Raw genomic sequence first — 26,977 nt, forward strand, 5'->3', positions numbered from 1 at the left:
TTTATTCTGTATTCCATGCCAGTGAGTGCAGCCACAAAAACAGGAAGCTTGTCATGGTTCTCAGCAGGCTTCCATCAAATCAAAGGGGAATAGCGTCTGGTTGTGGGGCTGAGCACGTAAGTTTAAAGGCAGCCTCTAATACCAATCCAGAACTTGGGGGAAAAATCAGTCAATCATGTAGAGCAGTCACAGTCAAGCTACTCCCTTCAAAAGGGATGAGGAGCCATTTCTGGGAAGTCCACCCCCCCATCTTGACTCTTTCTGCTGTACTAGGGGGCTTCCTCCTGAACTGAGAGAGAGGTAAATATCATGGGAAAGAGAAGTGGGTGATACAGCTGTCACTAAGTGCAAGTGGGTAGTTATCCTGATCAAATGAGTAGGCAGCATGGGAAGGTTAGTGGTGTTGGGGTTTAAGTTAGTTAACAGCAAATGCAGGAAGATGTTGCAGGAAATAATGGTAGAGCATGAGTTTTAATAGGATGTGAGAACAGTATTAAATATAACAAGTGTAAGGTATTGGAAAAACATGATGGCACTAACACTGAAAGTGGAAAAAGACCTTCTATTACAGTGTGGGGCATTCTTCCAGATGCCTGAGACTACTGTAACCTGGATGGTAATCTTGGACCAGACTGCATGGTCTGATGCCATGACCTCCATTGTTGATCCTAGAAGAAGAGTAACTCCAGTCCCTGCAGCACCTTGTCCAGGAAGACCTCCAGGTTCCTGCCCAAAAGGTGGCATGTTGATATCCCCCTATCTATCTGTTCAGGCCCAATACCAGGGACCATACAGGGCACCTCTGGGCTGATTTGTGCTTGTCTGGGTACGCAATAGATTTTCATGAAATCTATGCCAATGATTTGAAGGTAGTGATCAATGCAATATTGTCAAATTTGTTGATGATATGAAGTTTGTGGGGGATGTCTGTTGACAGGAAGACGTAAAGTGGCTTCAGGAGGATTAGGATAGGCTTACTGAGTGGGCAGGAATATGGCAGATGGAATATACTGTGGGAAAAATGTGAGTTATCCACTTTGGTAGGAGCAGAGTATTTCTTTTAATGGTAAGAGATCGGGAGTGTAGATGTAAAAAGAGACCTAGTCTACTTGTCAATAAGTCACTGAAAGCTAATGTGCAGGTACAGCAAGCTATTAGGAAGACTAGTGGAATGTTAGCCTTTATCACAAGAGGATTTTGGTACAGGAGTGGTGAAGTCTTCCTTCATTTTTGAAGGAGCTTAGTTAGATTGCACCTAGAATGCTGTGTGCAATTTCTGTCTCCTTACTTCAGAAAGGATATTATTGCCATACAGAGAATGCAACAAAGTTTCACTACATTTGTTCAAAGGATGGTAGGACTGCCCTGTGAAGAGGGCTTGGGCAGACAGGGCCTGTATTCTCTAGAGTTTTGAAAAATCAAATGATCTCATTGAAACCTTAAAGTACTTAAAAGGATAGACAGGGTGGGGGCAGGGAAGTTGTTTCCCTGGTGGGGAGCCTACAACCAGAGGGTACGATATAAAATGAGAGGCATGCCATTTAGAACCACAATGAGGAGACTTTTCTTTCTTTGGTGAATTTTTGGAATTCCCTACCATTGAGAGCTATAGCATCTCGGTCCTTGAGTATGTTTAAAGTAGAGGTTGATAATTTTTTGATTATCTCTGACATAATGGGTTATGGGGACATTTAAACAAGCATGATCATATTTAATGATAGTCCAGGCTTGATAAGCTGAATGGTTTACACCTGTTCCTGTATTCCTGCAAGTCACCTGATCATACAGTGACGAGTTTTAAGTGCCCAGGTTGACGACAGCTTCGACTGGAAAGGGTACATCCAAAAACTTAAAAATACCTTCAATATTCACTACCATTGACTGCATCAAAGATAACAACTAACCACTGTGGTCTTAGGTTAAACCTTTATATCCCAAGGGCACCCAATAGTCAAATATATATACTTTTATTTTCCTATATCCTGTACACACTCCTCTTTTAACTTTGTGTGTAGATTTAAAGTGAATGTGACCAGTTGGCAACCAACTGCGTAAGTCTTTTCTCTATCTGCCTTCCAATCAAAACAGCTCCAATTGTCACAGTGCCTACTGGACTAAGACAGACAAGCCAGCACAGCAGATAGAACAGAATGTGTTGAGGTATGGTGGAAACATACTCCTGGGTAGGCAAGAGTGGGATAATTAACCCCTTGACAATGAACCAATGAATACTTGACCAATAACCTGGTCAAAGAGGCTCAGGGATGCTAGAAAGCTGTTTGAGTTCCCATGACTCGTGCTCCCTGTTTTAATTCAAAGGCCAGATCTAGTAGGGAGTTGGGTTCAGGTAAGGTCTGAGACACTATCTGTTTCGAGTAAATCCACTCCAACAGCACACAATGGTCTTCTAATTGATGGTGACTTCTGTTGATTGAAATGAGCCCACATTAATGAAATAAAATGCTTGGTTCAAGCTTGGCTCCCCTTCAGAAAGATAAATATTAATGAATGGCATAGCCAAGACACCAATTCAAGCAGTTTGAAATTAATTATATTCCCTTTGTTTTTTTCTTGGGAGCTCAAAGCAGGTAAAATAACTAGCATGGAATTTTATGCAGTTGCTTCTGCAAGTCTTTAGTTATTATTTTTAAGCGTGAATAATGTAATAATGGAAAGTGAATATACTTTTGACAGACAGCATTAGAACTAGGAGCAGGAGTAGAGATCATTCAGCCCCTCCATTCTGTAACATCATGGCTGCATTTATTCTGGCCTCTACTTTCCTGGCCAACTCCTATAAAATTTACTTCCTTGTCAGACATAAATTTATCTCATTAAAAATATTCAATGATCCAGCCTTTTTGGAGAAGAGAATTCCATAGATCATCAAAACTCAGAATAAAATACCAAATTTCTGTCTTAGATGGTCACTGCCTTATTTTTAAACTGCATCCTCTCGAGTTCTAGTCTTGCCTGCAAGGGGAAACATCCTTTCAGCATCCACCCTGTTAATTTCCCTCAGGAAGTCTTTCAGTATCTTTCAGTAAGATCACCTCTTGCTTTCTCCTAAACTAAAATGGATACAGGGCCAGCCATTCCTCATAAGGCAAACCCCCATCACAAGAATCAGTTGAGTCAATGTCCTCTGCACTGTCTCTAATGCAACGGACTGCCACATGAGAAGGAAATAAACTTAGAATAGAAACAGCAGTTGGAGTAGGCCATTTGGCCCTTCGATCCTGTTCCATGATTCAATATGACCATTGCTATTCCTCTCTCGTTGTCATATTCCTGCTTTCTTTCCATATCCCTTGATGTCTTTATTTTTAGGTAATTTAAAATTTACCTATCGTTTTCTTGAATATATTCACTGACCTGGCCTCCACAGTTTTCAGTAGAGAATTTCACAGGTTCACGACCCTTAATGAGGATGAAATCTTTCCTCATCTCAGTTCTAAATGGTCTGCTCTATATCCTGAGAATGTGACCACTGGTTTTAGACCCTACAACCAGGGAAAACATCTTCCCTGCATCTAGTCTGTCCAGCCCTCTTAGAATTTTATGTTTCAATCAGATCCTCTCCCATCCTTCTAAACTCTAGTGAATACAGCTCCAGTCAAACCAATCTCATCTAATAGGTAAGCGCTGCTATCCTGGGGTCAGTCTAGGGAACCTCCGTTGCATTCCGTCTATGGTGGGGAGACCGAAAACTGCAGGTGTGGTCTTACCAATTGCAGTATAAGTGCAGTAAGACACCCCTACATCTGAACACTAATCCTCTTGCAATGAATGCCACAGACCATTTGCCTTCCTAATAATTTGTTGCACATGTCTGCCTGCTTTCATAGTTTGGCATACAAGGACATCCAGATACTTTTGTACATCCACATTTAAATAATACTCTACCTTTCTGTTTTCATGCCAAAGTGTATAACTTCACATTTAGTTATATTGTAATGTATCAGACACATATTTGCCTACTCGCTCAACTTGTCTAGTTTTGAAGCATCCTTGTATCCTTAATTCTCAATCTTGCTTAGTTTTGTCATGAGCAAATTTGGGAATATTGTATTTCAGTCATTTATATATATCATGAAAAGCTAGGATCCAAGCACTGATGCACCACAGGTCACTGGCTGGCATCCAAACAAAAATCCATTTATTCCCAGTCTTTGTTTCCTGTCTGTCAACCAATTTTCAATCCATGCAATATGTTACCAATCCCATGTTCTTACATTTATATAGCACTTTACACAACCTTGGGGCATCCCAAAGTGCTCTGCAACCACTGAAATATTTTTGAAGTGTGATCATAGTTTAAGTGTAGGAAAATGCAGCAGCTCCACTATGTAATAATAACCACATAATCTGTTAGCTCTTAACTGAATAGTTTCAACAAAAATTTTATGTCCATCTGAGAGGGCAGATGCTGCTTCTGTTCAAAGATGACACTTCTGGCAGTACAGCATTCCTTCAACGTTACCACCACCAAAAAGATAAGGTTGTAATTGAATATTTTTCACATTTCCTCAGCTTTGTTTTAGATAGTCCAGCCTGACAGATTTTAAAGCCCACCCTGCAATCTCAGTGCCAATACTCTGAAGGCCAAGCACTGGATGAATGTGTTGTTTTTGCAAGTGGATCCTGCTGAATGTCCACCTGGAGAATCTAGCAGTTTTACTTAGTGTGGGGCAATCTGTTACACAAATTTCCCTAATCTAGTTACTGATTCTGTTCCAGAGTGTAACAGGCCATTTATGATGGGGTGTAATTAAACGGAAACCTCAGAATAAATTCAGTACTTTCTGCTGGAAGCTGTACTCCATTTAATGCAATCATGTACTTAATTCAATAGTTTCACCAATCCACATTTGCCTGTTGGAAGCACTGAATTTTCTGTCACCCTTAATTCATCAATCATCTGTGGGCCTCAAATTGACCTATTAAAGAAATGGAAGAGGGCATTTATTCTCCAAAGTCCTGGGATACTGAATCAACTTTCTGGGTACTGATTATATGATCAAGGATCCTTAAGCAATCTTGAAACACTGAAAAGATTCTTGTAATTCTTATATAGATCAGCATCAGGATCTTTTCAGGGCTGTGCCCTCCAAAGACAACATTACTTGCAATGCTTTCATCTGGCTCCAAGTGTGGGTGTGTGGAAAAAGTTTGTCAACAATGTTATTCCTCACATCATAGCCAAAGGAGTGTGCCACCGGTGCTCTCTTGCTTTTTCCTATTTCCTACATGGTTACAATGTTATGATGATTGGGGGATACACATGACTCAACTGACAATGCAGCAGGTAGGAACAGGCTACAAAAGAGCCTCCTGGCCAAACTGGATCCTCCTCTTCACAACCACAACTTTCCTACCCAACTTCATTACCAATTAAGAAAAGACTCATCAAATGCATAAAGAGGGCAGTGGTGTTTTTAGAATCACATTCCACTTGTAAATATTTCACATTACATTGGTTTCCACTTTGTGTGCATCATTATTATTTGTTGAAACTAGCTTAATCAGAGAGAAAAATGCACTAGCATGGTTGACACATTGATAATTAAGTGGAGTTAGGGATATTTCCTGTACTGTGGAAGAAATAATATATATTTTTTTTGTTCACTCTGTATTGAATGTTCATGTTAGTGTCCAGTATTGTGTATCCTACTGGGCCATTCCAGTTCAGTCTGTGGCTGCTTCTGTTGCATTAATTTATCTGTCCTTCAGTGCATTTTATTATTTCTGGAGTGGTGAGGCAAAAGCGCTTTACTTGGGCCATACTGCACCTGTACATTCACCAAAAGATTTTATTTCTCAATGGCCTCAACCTACCCATTTCTGTAATCTCCTCCAGCCTTACAAAACCTCCAAGATATCTGTGTACCTCTAAATCTGACCTCTTGCACATCCCCGGTATTAATTGCTCTATCATTGGAATGTGTACCTTCAGTTACCAAGGTCTTAAGCTTTGGCATTGCCTCTCTCTCGTTTTCTCTCTCTCTCTCGTTTTCTCTCGCGTTTGTTCTCTCTCTCTCTCTCTCTCTCACCGCCTCTTCCCACCCCCCACCCAAACTGAAAGCATGCCCTCTCTCATAATATTTGCCAAATGGCTGCCTGTAAAATTTTGCCTGGTAATTCCTCCTGTGAAACACCCTGGGACTTTGTGCTAGACTATAGGTGCTTTATGAAAGTGGTTTACTATTGTGGGATGTGATACAGCTTTCTTTATGAAAACGCTTGCAAACTTGTTGGGTTGCTAATGCATCCTGAATCTTGCTTGTTGGGTTTGTTTGTTTGACAATTAGTTGCCTCTCTGCAGCGCACCATTACTACCAACTGAACACAACCTCCAATAAAGAACATTGGCTTCACCTTAAGGCTGCTGGGTAGAGAGAAATATTATGAGATGATAAGTATATATTTACTGCCAATCTAGCTACCTAATACATTGCTTTTGAATGCACTCAGTCCTGCTCCCATCAGTGAGCTAAGTCATCCAGGATGCAATTAATTACATTATTTGAATTTATATCCTCAATAAAAAGCAAATCTGTGTTTAATTACACTGGTGATGAGAACAGGAGGAGATGCTGATGAAACAGGAAATGTATCTGATATACGGAGACGTGAAATGGGAAAATGCAACCTAGTCCATTGCATTAACCTCATTCACGGGCATATCAAGGACTTCATTGATAAATCAGTTAAGGGAAAGGCAGAAATACTCCCGAGAGACAAAACTCCAGAATATTTATCCATCTTTGCATCCCTGCTCTTGCTACCTGGCCTGATGCCTCCCACAGACACCATTCCCAAGATGTGTCTAAAAAAAATCCCCTCATGCTCGATGTTGCAGTAAACCCATGAGTGACAGGATACAGGCATAAAGTCAAAAAGATGCTTTGTCTATGGTATAATATCTATAATATCTAGTCTGAGGTGAATCAGTTAACTAAGATTGACAGTTAACAGAACCTGACGAATCTCCATGCCAACCTTGGGGCAACCAATCAGTTGCTTCTTCTCATGCTATAAAAAATTATATTACTTTTCGAAGTCTGATTTCTTGCAAGCTAGTCCCGATGTGTACAAGATTTAAAAAAAACTTTGACTTTGTCTCTCCTTTCAGCAATATTCAACATGCAACTTCTCAAACACCTCCCCAGCATCACTATAGTGAAGTATTGAAAGAAAAGAACATCTTGAAGGAAAAGGATACGATCAGTTTCGGAGCTTCATTGCCGGCAATCTAACCCATTGTTTGATCAGCCTGTACCAAATCTGAAACCCACTCATTAACAAGAAAAGCAAGATTCTAAATCTTCGAAAACTACGTTATAGTTTCCTCACCACTCTCAAACTTTCCATTTTATTACTTTTTTTTATCAATTTCATTGCAATAGCTAACTGTATTTACAAGCAGCCAATAAGGTGAAAAATATTGAAAATGCTCTTTCTTTTACTAGTGGCAAACATAATTTTTAGATCACAAGGATCTGTAGAATTGGCAACAGGACCTTTTCCAAAGGGAAAATCAACAAAAGTCTAGGCCTGCTTGGGTTGGACAGAGATGGAATGGGTAGGGAGCAGGCACAGGTAAATGAGAACAAAGAAAGGCAGAACAGACTTCACAGAGCATTTGCAGCATGACATGCAAAGAAACATGGTGGTGACATGTGCTGTGTATAGCACGACACATGTCTGGAAGACTTGTGAAGCTCTTACTACTCATTGGGTCTTCTGTTTTTGCTTAGCTGCATCAGCATCACAAACTACTATAAGTTGGTGGCATTTGCTAAACCAGACATGTCCCATTGAAATGGTAACCTTGATATGAAAACTTTTGAATGGAAATAATCGAAAGATAGGTCTTGAAGGTTTCAAGTGATAAGGCTGTGATTATTTCCTTTAACAATTAGTTCCATTATTGGATTGTCCTTGGGAAGAAAGATTGTTAGTACAGAGTCTTGGAAACCAATGGTCTTTGCAGTATGTGTAGACAACTGCCTCTTATTTTGACATTGCCAGAAGCATCAGGCACTCTGTCAATTCCCATTAGTCCATTTCATATTTTATACAAGATGGTCAGTATATTCTCCATCCTTTGCTGTAGTGTTTCCTATTTGAAATTGTTGATTGAGGATGTAACATGGATGTATTTCCCATGTTGATTCCCATCCTGGAAGAATTTCCAAACAAGAATGAGGATTTTAACATTGAGACCCTGCTGGACAAGGACATAAAGCAGTTAAATGAACACAGGGATGATCGGTGAAAGAGTGTGGAAGCAAACCAAGATTTGAGCAAGTCACCATGACAGCTCAGGGATAAAGTCTAGGATACAGTTGGGAGATAGATGAGAATGGTATTTGGGAATACCAGTGAAAAGGTACAGTGAAGTCAAAAACTGGACCGTAAAGATAGATTTAGTAACATGGGACGTAGGAACACTGTGTGAAAGTTATGATCAGTTTGTTTCGACAAACACAATGATTTGTGAAATTCTGTAGGGATTCACTCAGTAAAACAAGGTTTCCATAATTTTTATTTGCATGGTTTCACCAGTTGCCCACTGGATAGAGGGAACATATGATCCAATTTGTCTAGGGATATCGGACATCGTCTATCCGATCAAACGTGTGGGAGAGCTAAGACCTCTGCCTCCGGTTAGCATCACTGCTGTGTGAAATTCTCTACCAGGATTGGCTAGGAAGATTCTTGTTATGGCTTTTCATCTCTGGGAATAAGCACTAAATTAACTCAGACTAAAAAAAAATCTCCTGCAGTGGGAAACTGAGTCTGAACCATTTTGCAGGACGTTTACACAGTATGTTTACATAGTACATTACTACATGTGAACTAGTAGAGCTTGGAATCATAGCATTTTAGAATGATACAGTACAAAATTAGACAATTCGGTCCATCAAGCCTTTGAAAATTTTCTTTGAAAGAGCTGTCTAATTAGTCCCACTTCTTTGCAGTTTCCCATAGCCCTGTATTTGTTTTCCTTTTCAAGAATAACTCAAATTCCCTCTTGAACGTTATCATTGAATCTGTTTCCCTTTTAGGCAATGCATTTCAGATCATACCAACTTGATATCTGTAAAACAAATTCTCGCCTCTGGCTCTTTTGCCATTTACCTTGGAACTGGGAAGTCAGTTTTATTTACTTTCTCTGTCAAATTTGTTAAATTTGTCCTTAACTGTCATTGCTCCTAATGGATAGTGCTAGTCCCAGCTTCTCTGGCCTCTCCATTTGATAAATCTCTTGCTCCAAAACTAGAAAGATGCATCATTTTCCAACACTATATCCCTCTATTTTATAACTATGAAGCAAGTCTAAAAGATGACTCATCAGCAAGGGACCACAAGAAATAGACTTTACCACAGAATGGCATTAAACAAGTTTCCTTAACATTTCCAAAGGAAGTCAGAAGTAAACAGTATGTGCATAAATCATTGGAAACATTGGAACATAGAAACAGGAGAAGGCCATTCAGCCCTTTGAGTCATCTTCACCATTCAACTTGATCATGGGTGGTCATCTATCCCTAAACCACTTTGCTATTTTCATATCCGTTGCTAAAAAAGAGACAAGAAGTCAGTTATTGTTATTGATTTGTCTTAAACCTGCTCAATGGGTAAGCTCCCACAGTCCTTTGGGGTAGAAAATTTCAATGATCCACAATTCTCTGAGTGAAGAAATTCCTCCTCATCTCGGTTGCAAATGGCTTGTCCCTTATTCTGAGTTTAGGTTGTCCCACAATGGGAAATAACCTTTCCACATCTACACTGTCGAGTCCCCTAAGAATCTTATACATTTCAATAAGAACACCTCGCATTCTTCCATGTTCCAATGAGTATATGCCCAATCTACTCAAACTCTCTGCATATGATAATGCCTCAAGCAAAACTTCTGTGGACTGCCTTCAGTGCCAGATATCTTCTTTTTTTCAAATAAGGGGCCCAAACCTATTCATAGAATTCCAGCTGTGATATGATTCATGCCTTGTACAGTTTTTTAGCGAGATCTCCCTATTTTCATACTCTATTTCCTTTGATGTAAAGGCCAACAATCCATTTGTCTGCTCTATTATCGAATAAACTTGTATGTTAGATTTTTGTGATTTAAGGACTCAAATCATTCTGGCTTTGGCTTTCTGCAGGCTTTCTCTATTTAATTAGTATCCTATTCTTCCTGCCAGAGTGCACAACAGGGTCAGTGTGGACTTGTTTGGCCGAAAAACCTCTTACCACACTGTAGGGATTCGATGATCTATGATCTATGAACACCACTTTTTCCCACATTATATTCCAACTGCCAAGTTTTCGTCCACCTATTTAACCTATCTTTGTAGACTCTTACTGTCACCCTCATCACTTGCCTTCCCACCTATTTTTGAGTCATCTCCAAACTTGGTCACAATATATTTACACTTCAAATCCAAGTCATCAACAATTATTGCAAATAAATGTGGCCCCAGCACTATCGCTGTGACATACCAATAGTTATGGGTTGCCATCCTGAAAATGCCCCCATTAGCCCAACTTTGTGTTCATCCATTTTAATATACTGCCTCTAACACCATGGGCTCTTATCTTATTAAGTAGGTTAATGCATGGTACCTTTATTAAATGCCTTCTTAATATCCAAATATATTAATATCTGCTGCTTCTCTTTTATCTATTCTGTTTGCTACCTCCTCAAAGGATTCTAATAAAATTACAATTTATAATTTTCACAACAGGAAGTCACACTGTCTCTGCATGATCATAGTGTTTTTTCCCAAATGCTCTGCTATTATATCCTTAATGAATCGTAGAATCCCTACAGTGCAGAAAGGGGCCATTTAGCCCACCGAGTCTTCAAAGAGCATAACAACCAGACCCAGCTCTATCCCCATAAACCTACATTTACCATGGCCAATCTACCTAAACTTCATGTCCCTGAACACTATGGAGCAATTTAGCATGGCTAATCCACCTAACCTGCACATCTTTAGATTGTGGGAGAGTACTGGAACATCTGATGGAAACCCACGTAGACACAGGGAGAACATGCAAACTCCACACAGACAGTCACCCTGGACTGGCATTGAACCTAGGTCCCTGGCAATGCTAGCCACTGTGCCACCCCTGTCTTAATAACATATTAAGCTAACCAGCCTGCAATTACCACAGATTCTTTTTTTGTCTCCTTCTCTTTTCAAATAAATGTGTTACGTTGGCAGTTTTCCAATATTTTGAGGCTTTTCCAGAATCTAAGACTTCTTAGAAGATTACTACCAGTGTATCCACCATCTCATTAGTTACTTCCTTTAATATCCTAGGATACATCCCATCTGGTCCAGGGGACTTAGAAGTCTTTAGCCCCATCAGCTTCCTAAGCACTTTCTATCTAGTGACAGTTATTGCGTTTGTTTCCTCTCCTCCTTTTGCCCCTTGATTACTTAGTAAGTTTGGAATGCAATTAGTGTCTTCTGCGAAGAATTATGCAAAGTATTTATTTAACTGCTGTCCCACTTCTTGGTTTCACATTATTATTTTCTCAGCTTCATTCTCTAAAATTGCAAAAACGCTGGAAAAACTGAATTCTACTATGTAAAAATGGGATTGAACAAAGGAATTAACCATCAGAGACTATCAGAGAAAGGTTATCTATATCTAACCTACCTAAGTTTCCAGTCATTAAGTAGGAATTATGGAAATCCATCATCCCCATGCCTACGACATGTATGAAGTCTTCAATAATCTGCATTAACTCCACTGAACCAGGATAGACCTGTGCAAAAAAGCAAAATGGTACCATTTTCACTTTTTGAGTTAACATACAGATATATTCCATTCATATTTGATGCAACAACTGCATTATAAAATGTAGAAAAAAATCCTTTAGTTCTTCATGCAAACCAAGCAATGACTAGGGATATGAACTGATTGGTGAGGAAATTATCAATACTTTATTTGAGTAAAGCTGTCAATGGCAACTATATGCCCTGAGCAAATCCTCTTTGGTCATTATACACTGACCTGTTGAGTGCTAACCTGGGCCATCTGATCTGTTAATGGCTGATTTAATGATTTATTTATTTATTTATTTATTTTTTTCCCTGTTGCCTTCATCCATTTTATCACTTCATGACTGCAGATAGTGAATTCATAATTCCTGCCAGGATGGAAATAAATGGGTAATTCTCTCATCAATCATGTATGCTGTGCAGAACAGGGATTGATGTTAAATATGTAGTTTATCTGTGGCTATTCTCTCCTCACTGCATTATTCTGGAAATATAATCCATTTTTCAGGATTTTCAATTGAGTTCTGTTTGCTGTAGCTATCAGATACCCCTTTTCAAATAGACTTTGTAGATTATTTGCAGTAGCTTGTATTGACTCCTCTGAAATTCATTCTATTTCTGAATAAATAAACTTTTCTGTAGTGTGGTTTTAATAGATTATTTGTTACAATGTGCTGTTTCAATAGGTTGTACTTGCCATATGTTGGTAAGTAGATTGTACTTCTGTTACTAAGTAGGTTTTATTTGCTATTGCATAGACAATTTCTTTGAGTCTTGTCATAAGTTGCAACCCCACCAACCCCCAAGTCATTGGTAGACACAAAGGATCTGATTTTCGCAGAATTTTGGAGATTCTGTGGGCATTCCAAAATAGAGAGGGGGAGCTAGATCTGAAAGTACCGTTTCTACTTCCAGCAGATCTGACTTTCTCCAGTAGAGGAAAAGGAACAGAGCACGATTCAAACACAAGAGAATCCTAAACACATCAGGACCATTTGAACTCCGTTTTGAGTTTAACCTGACTGCTATTTTAACAGTAATAAGAGCCTTGATATACATTGTGAGAGTTGCAATTTTTTTTAGAGTAGACATAAAGGCTCTAAAAGAGCAGTTAAGGTCTATAGAACCATCATGCTATGAAGGCAATTAAATCCCCATCCCTTAAAAAGTTAAAACGTGATCTGCCTATGTCAGAGAGAGTTGCAAAACACCCGTTGTAGAATTTATAATAGCTATTGATTGACAACATCTGAGGGGGTAATGTGTCATTATTAATACTAGACTACTTTCCATAATTCATCATTATCTCAGTAGAAAATTCCAACCTATAGTTTGACAGTTCAAAGTGGTTATTAATGGATCCAAATCGTTATCAACTCCTTTGTCTAACTGTTCTTCTCTTTGGGCTCTATCCCCACCTATTGTTTACTCCTTACCTCCTTCCCCCATCCTATCTTCTGCATATAAACGCACATTTTCCTAGCTAACATCAGTTATGACGAAGGGTCACTGGACGAAAAGCATTAACTCTGATTTTTCTTCACAGATGCTGACAGATCTGCCGAGCTGTTTTTGTTTCTGACTTACAGCATCTACAGTTCTTTTGGTTTTTATTAAAGGATTAGTTGTCTTTTATGTGGGGTTGTGAATAGAAATTTGTTTTGATAAGGCATTAAGTGCTTGGGCGATTAAAATGATTTTCATGAATTATGGAAGTTGTAATTAATATTTAGAGCTTTATTTTGTTTTGTCTCAACATAGTTCCTAAAGATTGTCCATGGTGCATAATGGATGATTTGGCATGGGGGTGAGTGGGTGGATCGCATGAATTGGTACAAATGGGGCAGGGGGAGTACCTGGTGAATGTGTGAGGCACAAGGGTTGGAAGGCCAGAAATATGAAAGTAGAGAGTGTGAGGTCCCATGTAATTATACACTTAGGAGCGTATAGGAGGTGGAAAGCATCACAGACAAGAGTTTTAGAAATGTGGTCACACCCATGATTCAGGCAGATAGATGGGTGATTACAAAAAGGGGCAGGTAGACAGTGCAGAAGTCACCTGTGTCTATCCTTCCCTATAACAAACATACAGTTTTGGATACTGGGGTGGGGGGGAGGGGGTTGCCTAACAGGGGATGGTGACAATGGCAGCAAGAGTAGTGGTACTTGTTGGCCAACTGGCCTTGTACAGCAGAGTGAATATCACAATCTGCACATAATTTCTCAGACTGCAGATTTGAATACAAGCCCAATGCATTCAATACCTGATACTTTGGGCAGTTATCTCTGTGTCCTCAATGTTATCTATTAAAGCTCACCTGACTAGAAATTAAACCGATGCACAAATTTCCATGTGCAGTTCCCTATCTGCATTCTGTCTTCACTGATAGATTTCATTTGCACACAGGAACTCCCTCCCTAGATCCCTTCTTCACAATCCTCTTTCCCACCTTTTGTGCCCATTTCTATTTCTTCAGTTAAGTGCTTGAGAAGGATTTCATCATTAAAAGTGCTATGTAAAAGCAAATTGTTAAGGAATACCTGCTGTGCATCTTCCCACTTCTCCCTGTTTTCTTCCTCAAGAAGGTTACTGATGATTTGAAAGAAATTCTGTAGAAGAAAGGAACGAGACATGGAGTAACTGTCAAATAAGTCCAATCTTTGAAAATGAATACATGCCTCCAAAATGAAAACAATATGCTAATTTTAGCCATTAAACATGGTCTTTATCAAAAACTAAATTGCAATTGATTCCAGTTGATATTTCTGATACATCTTCAGACCTGAGTTCTAGTATATAAATGATAAATTGCAGAGTCATGAGTTTCAAAGGCAGGTCACTCAGCAATTCCACATTTACAAAGTGTGTTCTACTCACTGTGCAATGTGATGAAGCATTGATAGGAATACCTCATTTTCAGGCTTTGACCAGGAATTAATGAACTGCACCAAAGATTTAAGGCACTAAACATTTGGTGTCAGTTGGCCCAATGAGATGGACCAGGTGTTGCCGTTGTTGCTCCTTCCTTCTTAATCCTACATAGTAAGAATAGGATCATGTGTATATTTTGAGGTGTTTGCCAACACTTGCAGAGATTTAGCAGAGCGCTCAGCTTGTTGAGTGTCTAAACATTACACAGCAATGTGGTTGACACTTAACTGCCCTCTGGGCAAATAGGGATGGGCAATAAATGCTGCCTAGTCAATGACACCCTTATCCCGTGAATGAATAAAGGGAGGTACTCTGTGGTGTTGACAAGTTCTGGAATGGAACCTGTACCAGCTCTCAGCAACCTGGAAGCACCTCCCCAGGCCTGCATGACATACCACCAACATCTGGAAAAGATTTTAAGGGTATAAGACCAAACAATGCCCCTCGAGTGTGCAATTTCCTGCCGTACCTTAAATGGGTAAAAATCTGATGAATCCTGGCCCTTTGCCAAATACTAGTTCCTCGCTCATCCCCATAGAAGCTATTCTACACTCCTTTGCTCCCTTGTCATTAGATATTTGGACTCAAGAATCTACATCCATAAATGTATTTCTCATCTTTCTGAAGATGTTGATTTGAAAATATCTCTAATGCAGATCATGGACAGCGGGTCAATTAGTTGCTGAAATGATTTGTGATGTTTCTGTTTTATTTTCACGATGGTAATTTTATGAGTAAATGTTTTTAGAAGTAGCAACAGCTAAATTGGAAGCTGTCTGCACAATGAAGGCAGTGATGAGGAGTTAAAATTATGAAGGTTTTAAAATTAGTTTTATTAATGGTCTTAAGAGGCAAGTTTCCTTTTCTTAGGGACTGGGGCTGGCTGATGTCAACAGCCTTTTGTTTTGGCACCAGACATGTTGGAACGAATGTCAGAGGAAAGAATCTACTGCACATACCTGGAATGTAAACTTTCCCCTTTCTGATGCTGCACATGTTTTTGCAGTGTGGCAGAGGCAGATTCCATTGAGGCATTCAAGAGGGAATTGGATGGTAATTTGGATTGTAATGGTACGCAGGGATAGCAGGGTAAAGAGAGGTGATTGGCACTACATAATAGAGCAAGTGTAGGCATGATTAGTGGAATTACATCTTCCTTCACCATAATAATTCTGTGATTCTTATTTCTGGATTTTTTGATTTTCTTTGTGCTCCATGTCACTTGTGTTCCCCAGTGAGGTGCACAGGCTAATGACATTTGGGGGTGTAATAATTTTCACCCACATTGTCATTGCCATTGAGGTCAGTTCCATGACATACTCCTGAGGGTTTCATCACTTGAATAGTTGCTATCTCCCACATCTCACCCCCTTCCTCCACTTCCGCCATCGGTCATGTTCATCCTCACCTCCCTACACTAACGGTTTTGTCATTCTACACCAAGAATCTTCCAGTCATCCAACCATTTCTCTCATCTCTGGGTTTTTTTTACAGTAAACAGATAAAATCATTCAAATGCCCTTGAGCTGAATAGCTTATTCAACCATTTGAGAAGGTGGCAAAAAGTCAACCACATCACTGTGTGTCTGGAATAACATGTAAGAATAGCAGATTTTCTTCTCTCGAGGATATTAGGGAATCAGATGGGCATTTTTAAACAATTGACAATGGTTACAATTAGACCAGCTTTTTTTTGGTTCCAGATTTTAAATCAAATTCAAAACTTCACTATCTGCCATATTGAGATTCAAACCCATGTTTCGTACTGCAGTGATATTACCAGTACACCAATATTTCTAGCAACTGTTCTTTCTTTTGTTTCACAAAGACTCCAGGTTCGCAAACACTCTGAGGAATTATGAATAACTCATCACATTAATTCTGAGCCAGTGAAAGCAGATTGCCTCTCCTGTATTTCCAATAATAACATTTCCAAAATAATATCTCTTTTCAGTGGATTGAGATGTTACCTGTACATCATCCGATGAAGGGACATAACTTGCTCTTTTAAATGTATCAGTGACATTTCGAAGAATTTCAATACATGCCAATAGATCCCCGCCATAGAAGTTTCTTCTCTGTGTTAGATCCAAAAGGGTTTTTGTTACTTGAGACATGCCTTCACCTGCCAGTGTCCTTTGTCCCTTGGCAAGATGCTCCTTGACCTAAAGGGAACACATACATCAAATGCAGTAGCAGAAATATTCCATGACCATTTTTTCCTCTTTCCCTTTCACTGATAGGATCGATGGATAATATGGCTCATTAATGTTTCTGTGACTCTTCCTGTAGTTACTGAGTCCCCTCCTCGTCTCTGTCTTACACTTCTTCCCTGTGACCATGATTTTTCCTTGATCTGTTTGGATATTTAAGAATGGTGAACATCAGTGTTGAACTTGATCTCACTCTAACCAGACGTCCATGCACACAAGCGTGGTGCAGCCTGATGCAGGAGTACGAATCCTGGCCAGCTGAGGTTTTGATGCTAAGAGTTGCTGGAAGCTGCCTTGGAAGAGCAGGAGTAGGCAATTCAGCCCCTTGAATTTGCCTCAGCAATCAATTAGATTCTGTCTGACTAATATCCTTATTCTGTCTTCCAATGGTGGAGAGACCAAGCTGGTATGATAGCATCTGTGGAGTCAGAAATGGGATTAATATTTCGAGTCTGGTACAACTTTTCTTCATTGGACTCAATGTTAACTCTTTCTCTGTCTACAGATGCTGCCAGACCTATTGAGGTTCTCCAGCATTCTGTGTTTGTTTCAGAATTCCAGCATATACTATCTTCACACCTTTGTTCCATTGCCCTTGAATAAAAGTCCAGATGTTTAGAGTACTGAAGGAGGCCATTCAACCCTTCACTCCCAAAGGAGCTACCCAGCTAGTTCCACTGTCCTGCCTATCTCCATAGCCTTCTAACTTCATCCCTTTTGAATATATATCCAGCTGTCTCTTGAAACTTCCTATAGAATCAGGCTCCACTTCTCTGCCAGGCAGCACATTCCAGATCCTGGCAACTGTGAAAAGAAGTTTCTCCTCCTCTCACTCCTACCTCTCTTGCTGGCTATCTTTGAAGTTGTGACCCCTAGTTACCGACATATTAAACATTGGAAATAAAATATCCTTCTTTACTCTGTCTAAATTGTTCATAATTTTGAATACCTCAATAAGGTCCCCTCTTCATCTCTCTCTCTCTGCTCCAGGGACAACAATCTTTCTAATCTTTCTTTGTATCTAAAGTCCTTCATTCCTGGTATTCTAGTCTCCTTTTGAACTCTCTTCAGGACTTTAACATCCTTCCGTAAAGAAGGTGCCCAGAATTGAACACAACATTCCAAATATGATCTGACTAAATTTGTAGAGGTGCGGGAGCACTTCCTTGCTTTTATATGCTTTGCCTCTATTCATAAACCCAAAGGTCCTATAAGCCTTCTTCGAAACTGCTTCAATTTACCTGGCCACCTTTAGAGAATCATTTACATGAACCCCAAAGACTGTCTGTTCCTGTACACCCCTCAAAGTTGTCCCATCGAGCCCATATTGTCTCACCATGTTTCTTCTACCAAAATGCATTATCTCACATTTCTTTGCATTGAATTTCATCTACCAGGTATCTACCCATCTGGCCACTTATTCCCTGAAACAATTGTTGATGTTGCAGACAGTTGAAACTTTCAAGACTTAAGTTCTTACAGTCTTGTAAGTTTCAATTGTCTGCAACATCCACAACCACTTCAGAAAATAAATTCCAGATTTCCATGATCTTCTGTGTGAAGATGTAATCCTTGACATCAGTTCTGATTGTGTTCGCTCTACATTTAAGGTTATGCACCCCATTTCATAATTCCCTCCTTGGGCATGATTGTTGAATGTGGGTCAACCAGCACTGCTGAATAGTTTTACAACCTCAGAACAAAGCCCAAGCATATACAAGGCTCATACCACAAAGTTAGCTTGCTCAACTTTAAGACAGCCTGTACCTCTGAAAGTTGAGGCACATTCTGGTTGTATCAATGGTTAAACACTTTAACGATACGTAAAGGCCTCAAGACCGGTACAGAAATGACAATTCAGACTACAGTACACGTTAGAAGGCTCTTGGATGCTATGTCAGAGGCCTCGGTGTGAGAAGTTGACAAGTGAAATGAGGTTCTTTTTCCTCATGGGGGTATGAATCCCTCCAGACAAGGCCTGAGTTGGCATGAAGAACTAACAGCCACAGCAGCCAATGTTACCATTCTGCTGTCAAAAAGCTGGACTTAATGCCATAAGAAGTTCAATGATCTCACTTGCGGTCCAGGTCAGTGAATACGTGCATATCCTAAAAACTCCCACTGTTCCACACACCCCACTCACATGCCAAAAACCTCTGCCAACCAACATTCATAGTTCACCTTCATGTCTTTCACATCAGCCTTATGCGCTTAATGTTATTGAAAGCTGCACACATTCACATCCTAAACATACGTACAAGCACATGACTGAACCATGTTATGCCACACACACTAATATATTTCCCTTCCCCTCTCTCCCTCTCCACCTCTCTCTCTCTCCACCTCTCTCTCTCCCACAGGCTGGAACAGTTGGATTTGCTGCCTTTGGTTTGGTGGAGACTGAAGGAGGTTAAGGTGATATTTAACTAAGGGGTTTAAAATTATGAGCGGTCATGAGGGTGGATTGGAAGGATCTGTTTCTGTTCATAAGGATATCAATAAGCAGGCAGCATGGATTTAAATAATTGTAATTAGTGTAAGCATAAGTAATTGGTAGAACAGTTATAGTGGAAAAAGAGTAGAATTATTTTTTATTCAGAAGATAGAACTCACTGACTGAAAGGGTGGTAAAAGCAAAAATCCCTCATCACCTTTAAGAAGACCTTGTATGTACACAACAGAGGCTGTGACCCTACAGGACTACAAACCAGATTTTGGCAAGTGGGATTAAATTATTTATTTGGACTTCAAGTCTCCTGTTTTTTATTTGCTGGAAACTTTTCTACAACTTGTTATTGATGTGATCTCCATAGAAAAGAGATGGCAAAAAGAATGCAAAGGAGGTGGATTGATGGGGTACCTGAACCCCTTTCACCATGGCCAGAAGTAATTTCTGGGCAGGAAAGCCCATTGTCAATCTTTTATTGTTAACTGTAATGAAGCTGCCACTAAATCACCACTTATGAATTAAATTTATAATTAACAAGCAGTTGGAGTTGTGTATAGTGTAGAAGGTTGTCAAAGGATACAGTGGGATATAAACCAGTTGCAGATATGAGTGGAGAAATGGCAGATGGAGTTTAATTTGGGTAAGTGTGAGGTACTGCTCTTTGGGAGATCAAATACTAAGACAAAATATACAGTTAATGGCAGGATCCTGAATAGCATTGACATACAGAGGGACCTTGGGGTTAAAGTCCAGAGTGCCCTGAAAATGGCCCCACAGATAGAACAGTACAGCACAGTACAGGCCCTTCAGCCCATGATGTTGTGCTGGCCTATTATCCTACTGTAAGATCAAACTAACCTGCATACCCTTCATTTTACTATCTTTCATGTGCCTATCCAAGAGTCACTTAAAAGTGTCTAAAGTATCTGACTCCACTACCACAGCCGGCAGCACATTCCACGCACCCACCACTCTGTGTGAAGAACCTACCTCTGACATCTCCCCTATACCTTCCTCCAATCACCTTAAAATTATGCCCCCTCGTAATAGTCATTTCCACCCCGGGAAAGAGTCTCTGGCTATACACTCTGTCTATGCCTCTCATCATCTTGTACACCTCTATCAAGTCACTTCTCATCCATCTTTGCGCCAATGAAAAAAGCCCTAGCTCCCTCAACCTTTCCTTTGACTATTTCTAACCAAACTGTGCTTTTCCAAATAATCATAAATACTATTTCTCAGAATCGTCTCCAATAATTTGCCCACCACAGAAGTAAGACTGACTGGTCTGTAATTTCAGGATTATCTCTATTCCCTTTCTTGAACAAGGGAATAACATTTGCCAACCTCCAGTCATCTGGTACTACTCCAGTGGACAGTGAGGATGCAAAGATCATTGCCAAAGATGCAGCAATATCTTCCCTCGCTTCCTGTAGTAACCTTGGGTATATCCTGTCTGGCTCACGGGACTTACCTATCCTCATGTTTTTTAAAAATTTATAGCACATCCTCCTTCCTAACATCAACCTGTTCGAGCATATCAGCCTGTTTCACACTGTCCTCACAAACTACAAGGTCCCTCTCACTGGTGAATACTGAAGCAAAGTATTCATTAAGGTCCTCCCTGATCTCAGACTCCACGCACAAGTTCCCTCCACTATCCCTGATCAGCCCTACCCTCCCACTGACCATCCTCTTGTTCCTGACATAAGTATAGAAAGCCTTAGGGTTTTCCTTAGTCCTACCCGCCAAGGCTTTTTCATGCCCCCTTCTAGCTCTCCTAAGTCCATTCTTAAGTTCCTTCCTGGCTACCTTGTAACCCACTACAGCCCTGTGTGATCCTTGCCTCCTCAACCTTAAGTAAGCTTCCTTCTTCTTATTCAGATGTTCCATATGTCTTGTCATCCAAAGTACCTTCACCTTACCATCCCTTCCTTGCCTCAGTGAGACAAACCTATCCAGTACTTGTAGTAAGTGCTCCCTAAACAGCCTCCACATTTCTGTCGTGCACTTCCCTGAGAACATGCGTTCCCAATTTATGCTCCGCAGTTCTTGCCTAATAGCATTGTAATTCGCCCTCCCCCAATTAAATACTTTCCCATACCAACTGCTCTTATCTCCCTCCATGACTATAGTAAAGGTCAGGGAGTTGTGATGCTCTCCCACCGAGAGAGCTGACACCTGGCCTGGTTTGTTGCCAAGCACCAAATCCAATATGGCCTCCCCTCTAGTCGGCCTATCTACATATTGAGTCAGAAATCCTTCTTGGACACACCTGACAAAATCTGCTCCATCCAAACTATTTGCACTTAGGGGGTTCTACTTGATATTAGGGAAGTTGAGGTCACCATTGGCAAGAGCCCTATTACTTCGGCACCTTTTCAAAATCTGCCTCCCAATCTGTTCCTCAGTGTCTCTGTTGTTATTTGGGGATCTATAGAAAACTCCCAATGAAGTGACTGCTCCTTTCCTGTTTTTGACTTCCACCCATACTGACTCAGTAGACAAACCCTCCTCGACAACTTCCATTTCTGTAGCTTTGATACCATCCATGATTAGCAATGCCACTACCCCACTTTTACATCCCTCCTTATTTCTTTTGAAACATCTAAACTGTGGAACATCCAACAACCATTCCTGTTCCTGTGATATCCAAGTCTCCATCATGGCCACAACACCATAACTCATTGTAGCTCCAAGTACTGATCCAGATAGGGTGGTAAAGAAGGCGTATGGCATGTTTGTCTTTATTAGTCAGGGAATTGAGCACAAGAGTCAGGACATCATGTTGCAGCTTTATAAAACTTTGATTAGGCCACACTTAAAGTAGTGCATTTAATTCTGCTCGCCACATCACAGAAAGGATGTAGAGGCTTTGGAAAGGGTACCGAAGTAGGTTGCTTTCTTGATTAGAAGGTATGAGTTATAACGAGAGGCTAGAAAAACGCAAGTTGTTTTCTCTGGAGCAGTGGAGGCTAGGTGATTAGCCATGGGAAATGTAGGGTTACAGGGGTAGGATGGGGATTGTGCTGAGTGGGATGCTGTTTGGAGATACAAGTGGACTCAATGGGCCAAATGGCCTGTTTCCAAACTGTAGGGATTCTATTCTATGCTGCCTGGATTAGAAGTTATGAGCTATAATGAGAGGATAGAAAAACTCTTTTTGTTTTCTCTGCTGCAGCAGAGGCTGAGGGGAGACTTGAAAGAAGTCTACTAAATTATGAGATGTACAGATAAGGTTGATGGTCAGAATCTTTTTTTTTTCCAGAATTGAAATGTCTAATATTGCAGACATGCATATAAGGTGAGAAGGAGAAAGTTCATTGGAGATGTGAGGGGCAAGTTTTTTACACAGGGTGGTAGGAGTCTGGAATGTGCTGCCAGGGGTGGTGGTGGAGATAGATACGACAGGGGCATTTAAGGGACTTTAGATAAGCATATGCAAAGAATGGAGGGATATGGACCAAGGGTAGGTAGAAGGGATTAGCTGCATTGATCTTTACAGCCATCTATGTACTCACCCTGAGAGTGGAAAAGATTTATCTTCATCTGAAAGGGGCCCGCCGCTGATGACACTGTGGCAGCTTGTTACCTTGGGTATAGTGGGTGAAGGGGCCAGGTGGTTGCGGGTTGCCTCAATCAATGACAGTAAATGCTTAATGGTGGGACTGGGAGCCACCTTTTGGCCCTTGTCTCTGATCTCTTTCCCCTCTCTCTTTCTCTCTCAAAATGACCTCAAATTCAAGAACCAAATCCTCCCATCCCCACAGCAATTATCACTGAAGTGGGTCCTCCATGATTCTGGGACCCTGGGTGTGGTGGGAGGGGAATGGGGGAGGCTGTTGTCAATGAGGTAAATGGCAAACAGTACTGAGAGCATCAATGGCTGCTGCTGTCTGTCTGTCTGTCTAGTGCAAACTCCGATCCACACCAGCATGCCCTTCCACAATCTGTTGACTGTGTAACTGTACCCAGCTTGCTATACATTTGCCTAAGCTTGACCTTCTGCAGTTAGGATTTCAGATATTCAAGAAGATGTTGAGAATAATGGAAAGATGGTGAAGTCACGGCAACATCACTAGTTTAGTATTAAAAAAACAACCTAAATCAATGTTTTGAGGACATGGGTTTGAATCCCATTCAAAAGCTCTAATGGAATTTAAATTAAATTTTGCATGATAACACTAGGAATTGAAAGCTAGTCTCAGTGATGGTGACCATGAAACTATCATCAATCGTCATATAAATCTTTGTTTCACTGATGTCCTTTCGAGAAGGAAATCTGCCATTCTTACCTCGTATTCTTGCCCATCTGGCCTACATATGACTCCAGATCCACAGCAATCTGGTTGATGCTGAAATGGCCAGTAAAGCCACCCAAGGGCAATGAGGGACAGACAACATCCGATGGAAGAATGGGGAGACAAAAAAAAGTCACTGTTGCCTGGCCATCCAATTTTGCCATCTTTACAGGTTTAGAGGGAGAATGAACAGAGGAAAAAAGATATACTGTAGTTAGTAGCCACAAACTTGGATCCTGGCACGGAGGGAACCTTGGAGAGTGGCAGAGAGTGGCAAAGAGCAACAGGCCGGGGCAGAGAGAAGGGATTGTGTGGGTTTTAGCATTCCTGAGAACAACGTTACAATGGGTCCTCCTGCAGAGGATAGAGGGAGTTGGTGCAAATGTTTGGTCCTTTGGCAGGAGTGTCAGACAACTGCCTGTTACCAAAAAGGATCATATAGGACAACAGTGCTACTTGGCACAGGGCTTCAAAGAGCTTGTAACCCATCCTCTCTGGTGTAAAAGTGATGGCCAACTCCAATGACAACACTTTCAGACCCAACCATGATCAGTGGCTGATGTTTCAGCTTTCATCACAGTAGAAGCTGCTAATGTTTCAATGTAGCAGTGGATGCTCAGACTGAACTCATGAGGTATGACCTGGCCACCTCATAGGCTTGTACTGCTACTGTTGGGGCTGCAGACTCTTGTGATCAAAGCTGCTTCCAGAGTCTCGCAGCAATCCAGCAGATTGTCCTCCTACAGCAAATGACCAAGACTACTGGAGGTGCTTAGAGGGGAGTGACAGTGAATCTGTGGAACTCAAACCTGCTGTCCTCTCTCAGGAGTACAGTATTCATTCTCCCCAGCACTGTTACTCTGCCACGGCTCCCACTTACTCAGCTCTGGATTATTAAAGCACTGACATTACCACTACATCACCATCTCCCACTACTTACCAAATACCATTAATTAACATGAAGTATTGAGCATGAATGAATATCATTGTATGGTAACTTTTGCACATTCAGTATATATCAGCATTGAGAACAGGCAACCACAAAGCCATGTGTGTGCACTCGATGGAACCTAATACCATTGGGAAGCCACTAAACTGGCAAATCAACATGCTCACTCCTCTCCCTGCTCTTCTCCATTTTGAGAGAAGATAAGTAAGTTCCATTTTGTGCTGTTACAAGTTTCCACAATCACTGGGGCACTGTGAGATGCCTGCTTTCCTATCTGTTCAACTTTGAATGGATCAGCTAGCAAGAAGATTAAGGGCCACAGCACCTGACCTCCATCACCATCCATCAGGGTGGTATGGTGGCTCAGTGATTAGCACTGCTGCCTCACAGTGCCAATGACCCAGGTTAAATTCCAGCCTCAAGTGACTGTGTGGAGTTTATGCATTCTCCCTGTGTCTGTATGTGTTTCTTCTGGGTGCTCAGGTTTCCTCCCACAGTCCAAAGATTTGCTGATTATTTGGAATGGCCATGCTAAATTGCCCATAGTGTCCAGGAATGTGCAGGCTAGGTGGGTTAGCCATGGGATATGTAGGGTTACAGGTTTGGGATGGGTCTGGGTGGGTCGGTGTGGACTCGAAGGGCCAAATGGCCTGCTTCCACTCTTTAGCCATTCTATAATTCTATAAAGTTAGAAGTGGGGATACTCACTGATTGCACAATGTTGAGCACCATTCACGACTCCTCAGATACTGAATCAGCCTGAGTCCAAATATAGGAAGACTTGTGCAAAATCCAAGTTTGGGCTGACAAAGGGCAAGTAACATTTTCACCAGACAAGTGCCAAGTAATGACAATCTCCAAAAGAAAATCTAATCATTGCCCTTTGACATTCAATCGAGTCACCATTATTGACTCCCTCACGGTCAATATTCTGGTGGTCACCATTGATCAGAAACTGAACTAGCCAAATAGTTATAGTGGCTACAAGAGCAGGTCAGAGACTAGTAATCTTGCAGCGAGTAACTCATCTCCTGCCTCACCAAAGCCTGTCCTCCATCTACAAGGAATTTAACCTGGGTCATTGGCACTGTGAGGCAGCAGTGCTAACCACTGAGCCACCATACCACTCTGATTGATGGTGATGGAGGTAAGGTCACCGATGAAGCAGCTAAAGATGGTTGGGCCTAGTGTCATCTGGGATCACATCTAGTACCTGCACTGAGGTTTGGAGCATGTTAGATGCATCGGGGGCTATGCTGCACTAATGACATAGAAATAGAGGTGTGGTATATCGTGGAATGAAAACTAGCAAGCACAGGGCAGAGGCTGTGGCTGCGAGTTGCCATCCATGTGGCTGTGGCCCTTAATCTTCTTGCTAGCTGATCCATTCAGAGTTGAATCCCAGTGATTGTGGAAACTTGTAACAGTACAAGTCAGGAATGTGATGGATCCACTTGCCTGGATGAGCACAGCTTCAACAACACTTAAGAAGCTTGACAGCATTTGAACAAAATTGCCAATTAAACTGGTGCCACATTCACATTGCTCAGTAGCAACAGTGTGTAGCATCTACAAGACGCACCGCAGAAATTCATCAAGACTTCTTAGAGAACACCTTCCAAATCCACAACTGCTACCATTTAGAAAAGCAAAGGCAGCAGATACAAAGGGAACACACAAACCCAGCCAAACCACTTAACTTCCAGACTTCAAAATATATCTTTGTTCCATCAGTGTCACTGGGATAAATTCCTGCTACCTAACAGCATTATGGGTTATTTGCAATAAATGGACTGCAGCAGTTCAAGAAGACAGCTCGTCCCAAATTCTCAAGGGCAACCTGAGATGAAAAATAAATTGTCTCCCTGTCAACAACCCCCACATCCCATGAATGAATTTTTAAAAAAAGTCTCCTGCTGGGAACCCTCCTCCCTTCCCACCCCACCCTGTGAGGAGCTTGTCCCCTCTGTTTCTTCTGCTTCCATCACAGCAATCCAAAGGAAACTGCACAGAGTGGGCGCATTGCCAATGAGAGTTCCATGGATTGGAACTTGGAGCAAGTGAGAATTCAGTTGCTGTTTTTTGCTTCATGTACTTGCAAATAATTTTTGAGACAAGTAAACAAGTAATCTCAATCTACCTACAAATTGAACTAAATTTCCATTGGCGGAAAAGCCATTGGCAACACATGGCAAAACCTTTTTGTGTAACTGGTGATTAGTATCTAGTGTGCATTGCTTAGGTTTGTGGTGGAGGTACTTCAGTCTCGTGGAATGTACATCCTATTTCATGTGGGAACTCCAAAATGTTTCTTGTATAGCAGAAAGTG

At 41.0% G+C, this 26,977-nt stretch overlaps 1 protein-coding gene across 1 annotated transcript in view; it reads right to left on the reverse strand.

Moving 5' to 3' along the window:
- Positions 1-26,977, reverse strand: part of adgrb3 (adhesion G protein-coupled receptor B3) — a 739,829-nt gene that overhangs the window by 343,827 nt on the left and 369,025 nt on the right. Inside the window, exons 11-13 of the mRNA XM_048596949.1 lie at positions 16,707-16,901; positions 14,346-14,414; positions 11,680-11,788 (exon numbers count right to left, since the gene is read on the reverse strand). Of these exons, the coding sequence (XP_048452906.1) occupies positions 11,680-11,788; positions 14,346-14,414; positions 16,707-16,901 (373 nt within the window). The remainder of the gene's footprint in view (positions 1-11,679; positions 11,789-14,345; positions 14,415-16,706; positions 16,902-26,977) is intronic.

Source organism: Rhincodon typus, chromosome 5, assembly GCF_021869965.1.
Source record: "Rhincodon typus isolate 14 chromosome 5, sRhiTyp1.1, whole genome shotgun sequence".
Taxonomy (NCBI): Eukaryota; Metazoa; Chordata; class Chondrichthyes; order Orectolobiformes; family Rhincodontidae; genus Rhincodon; species Rhincodon typus.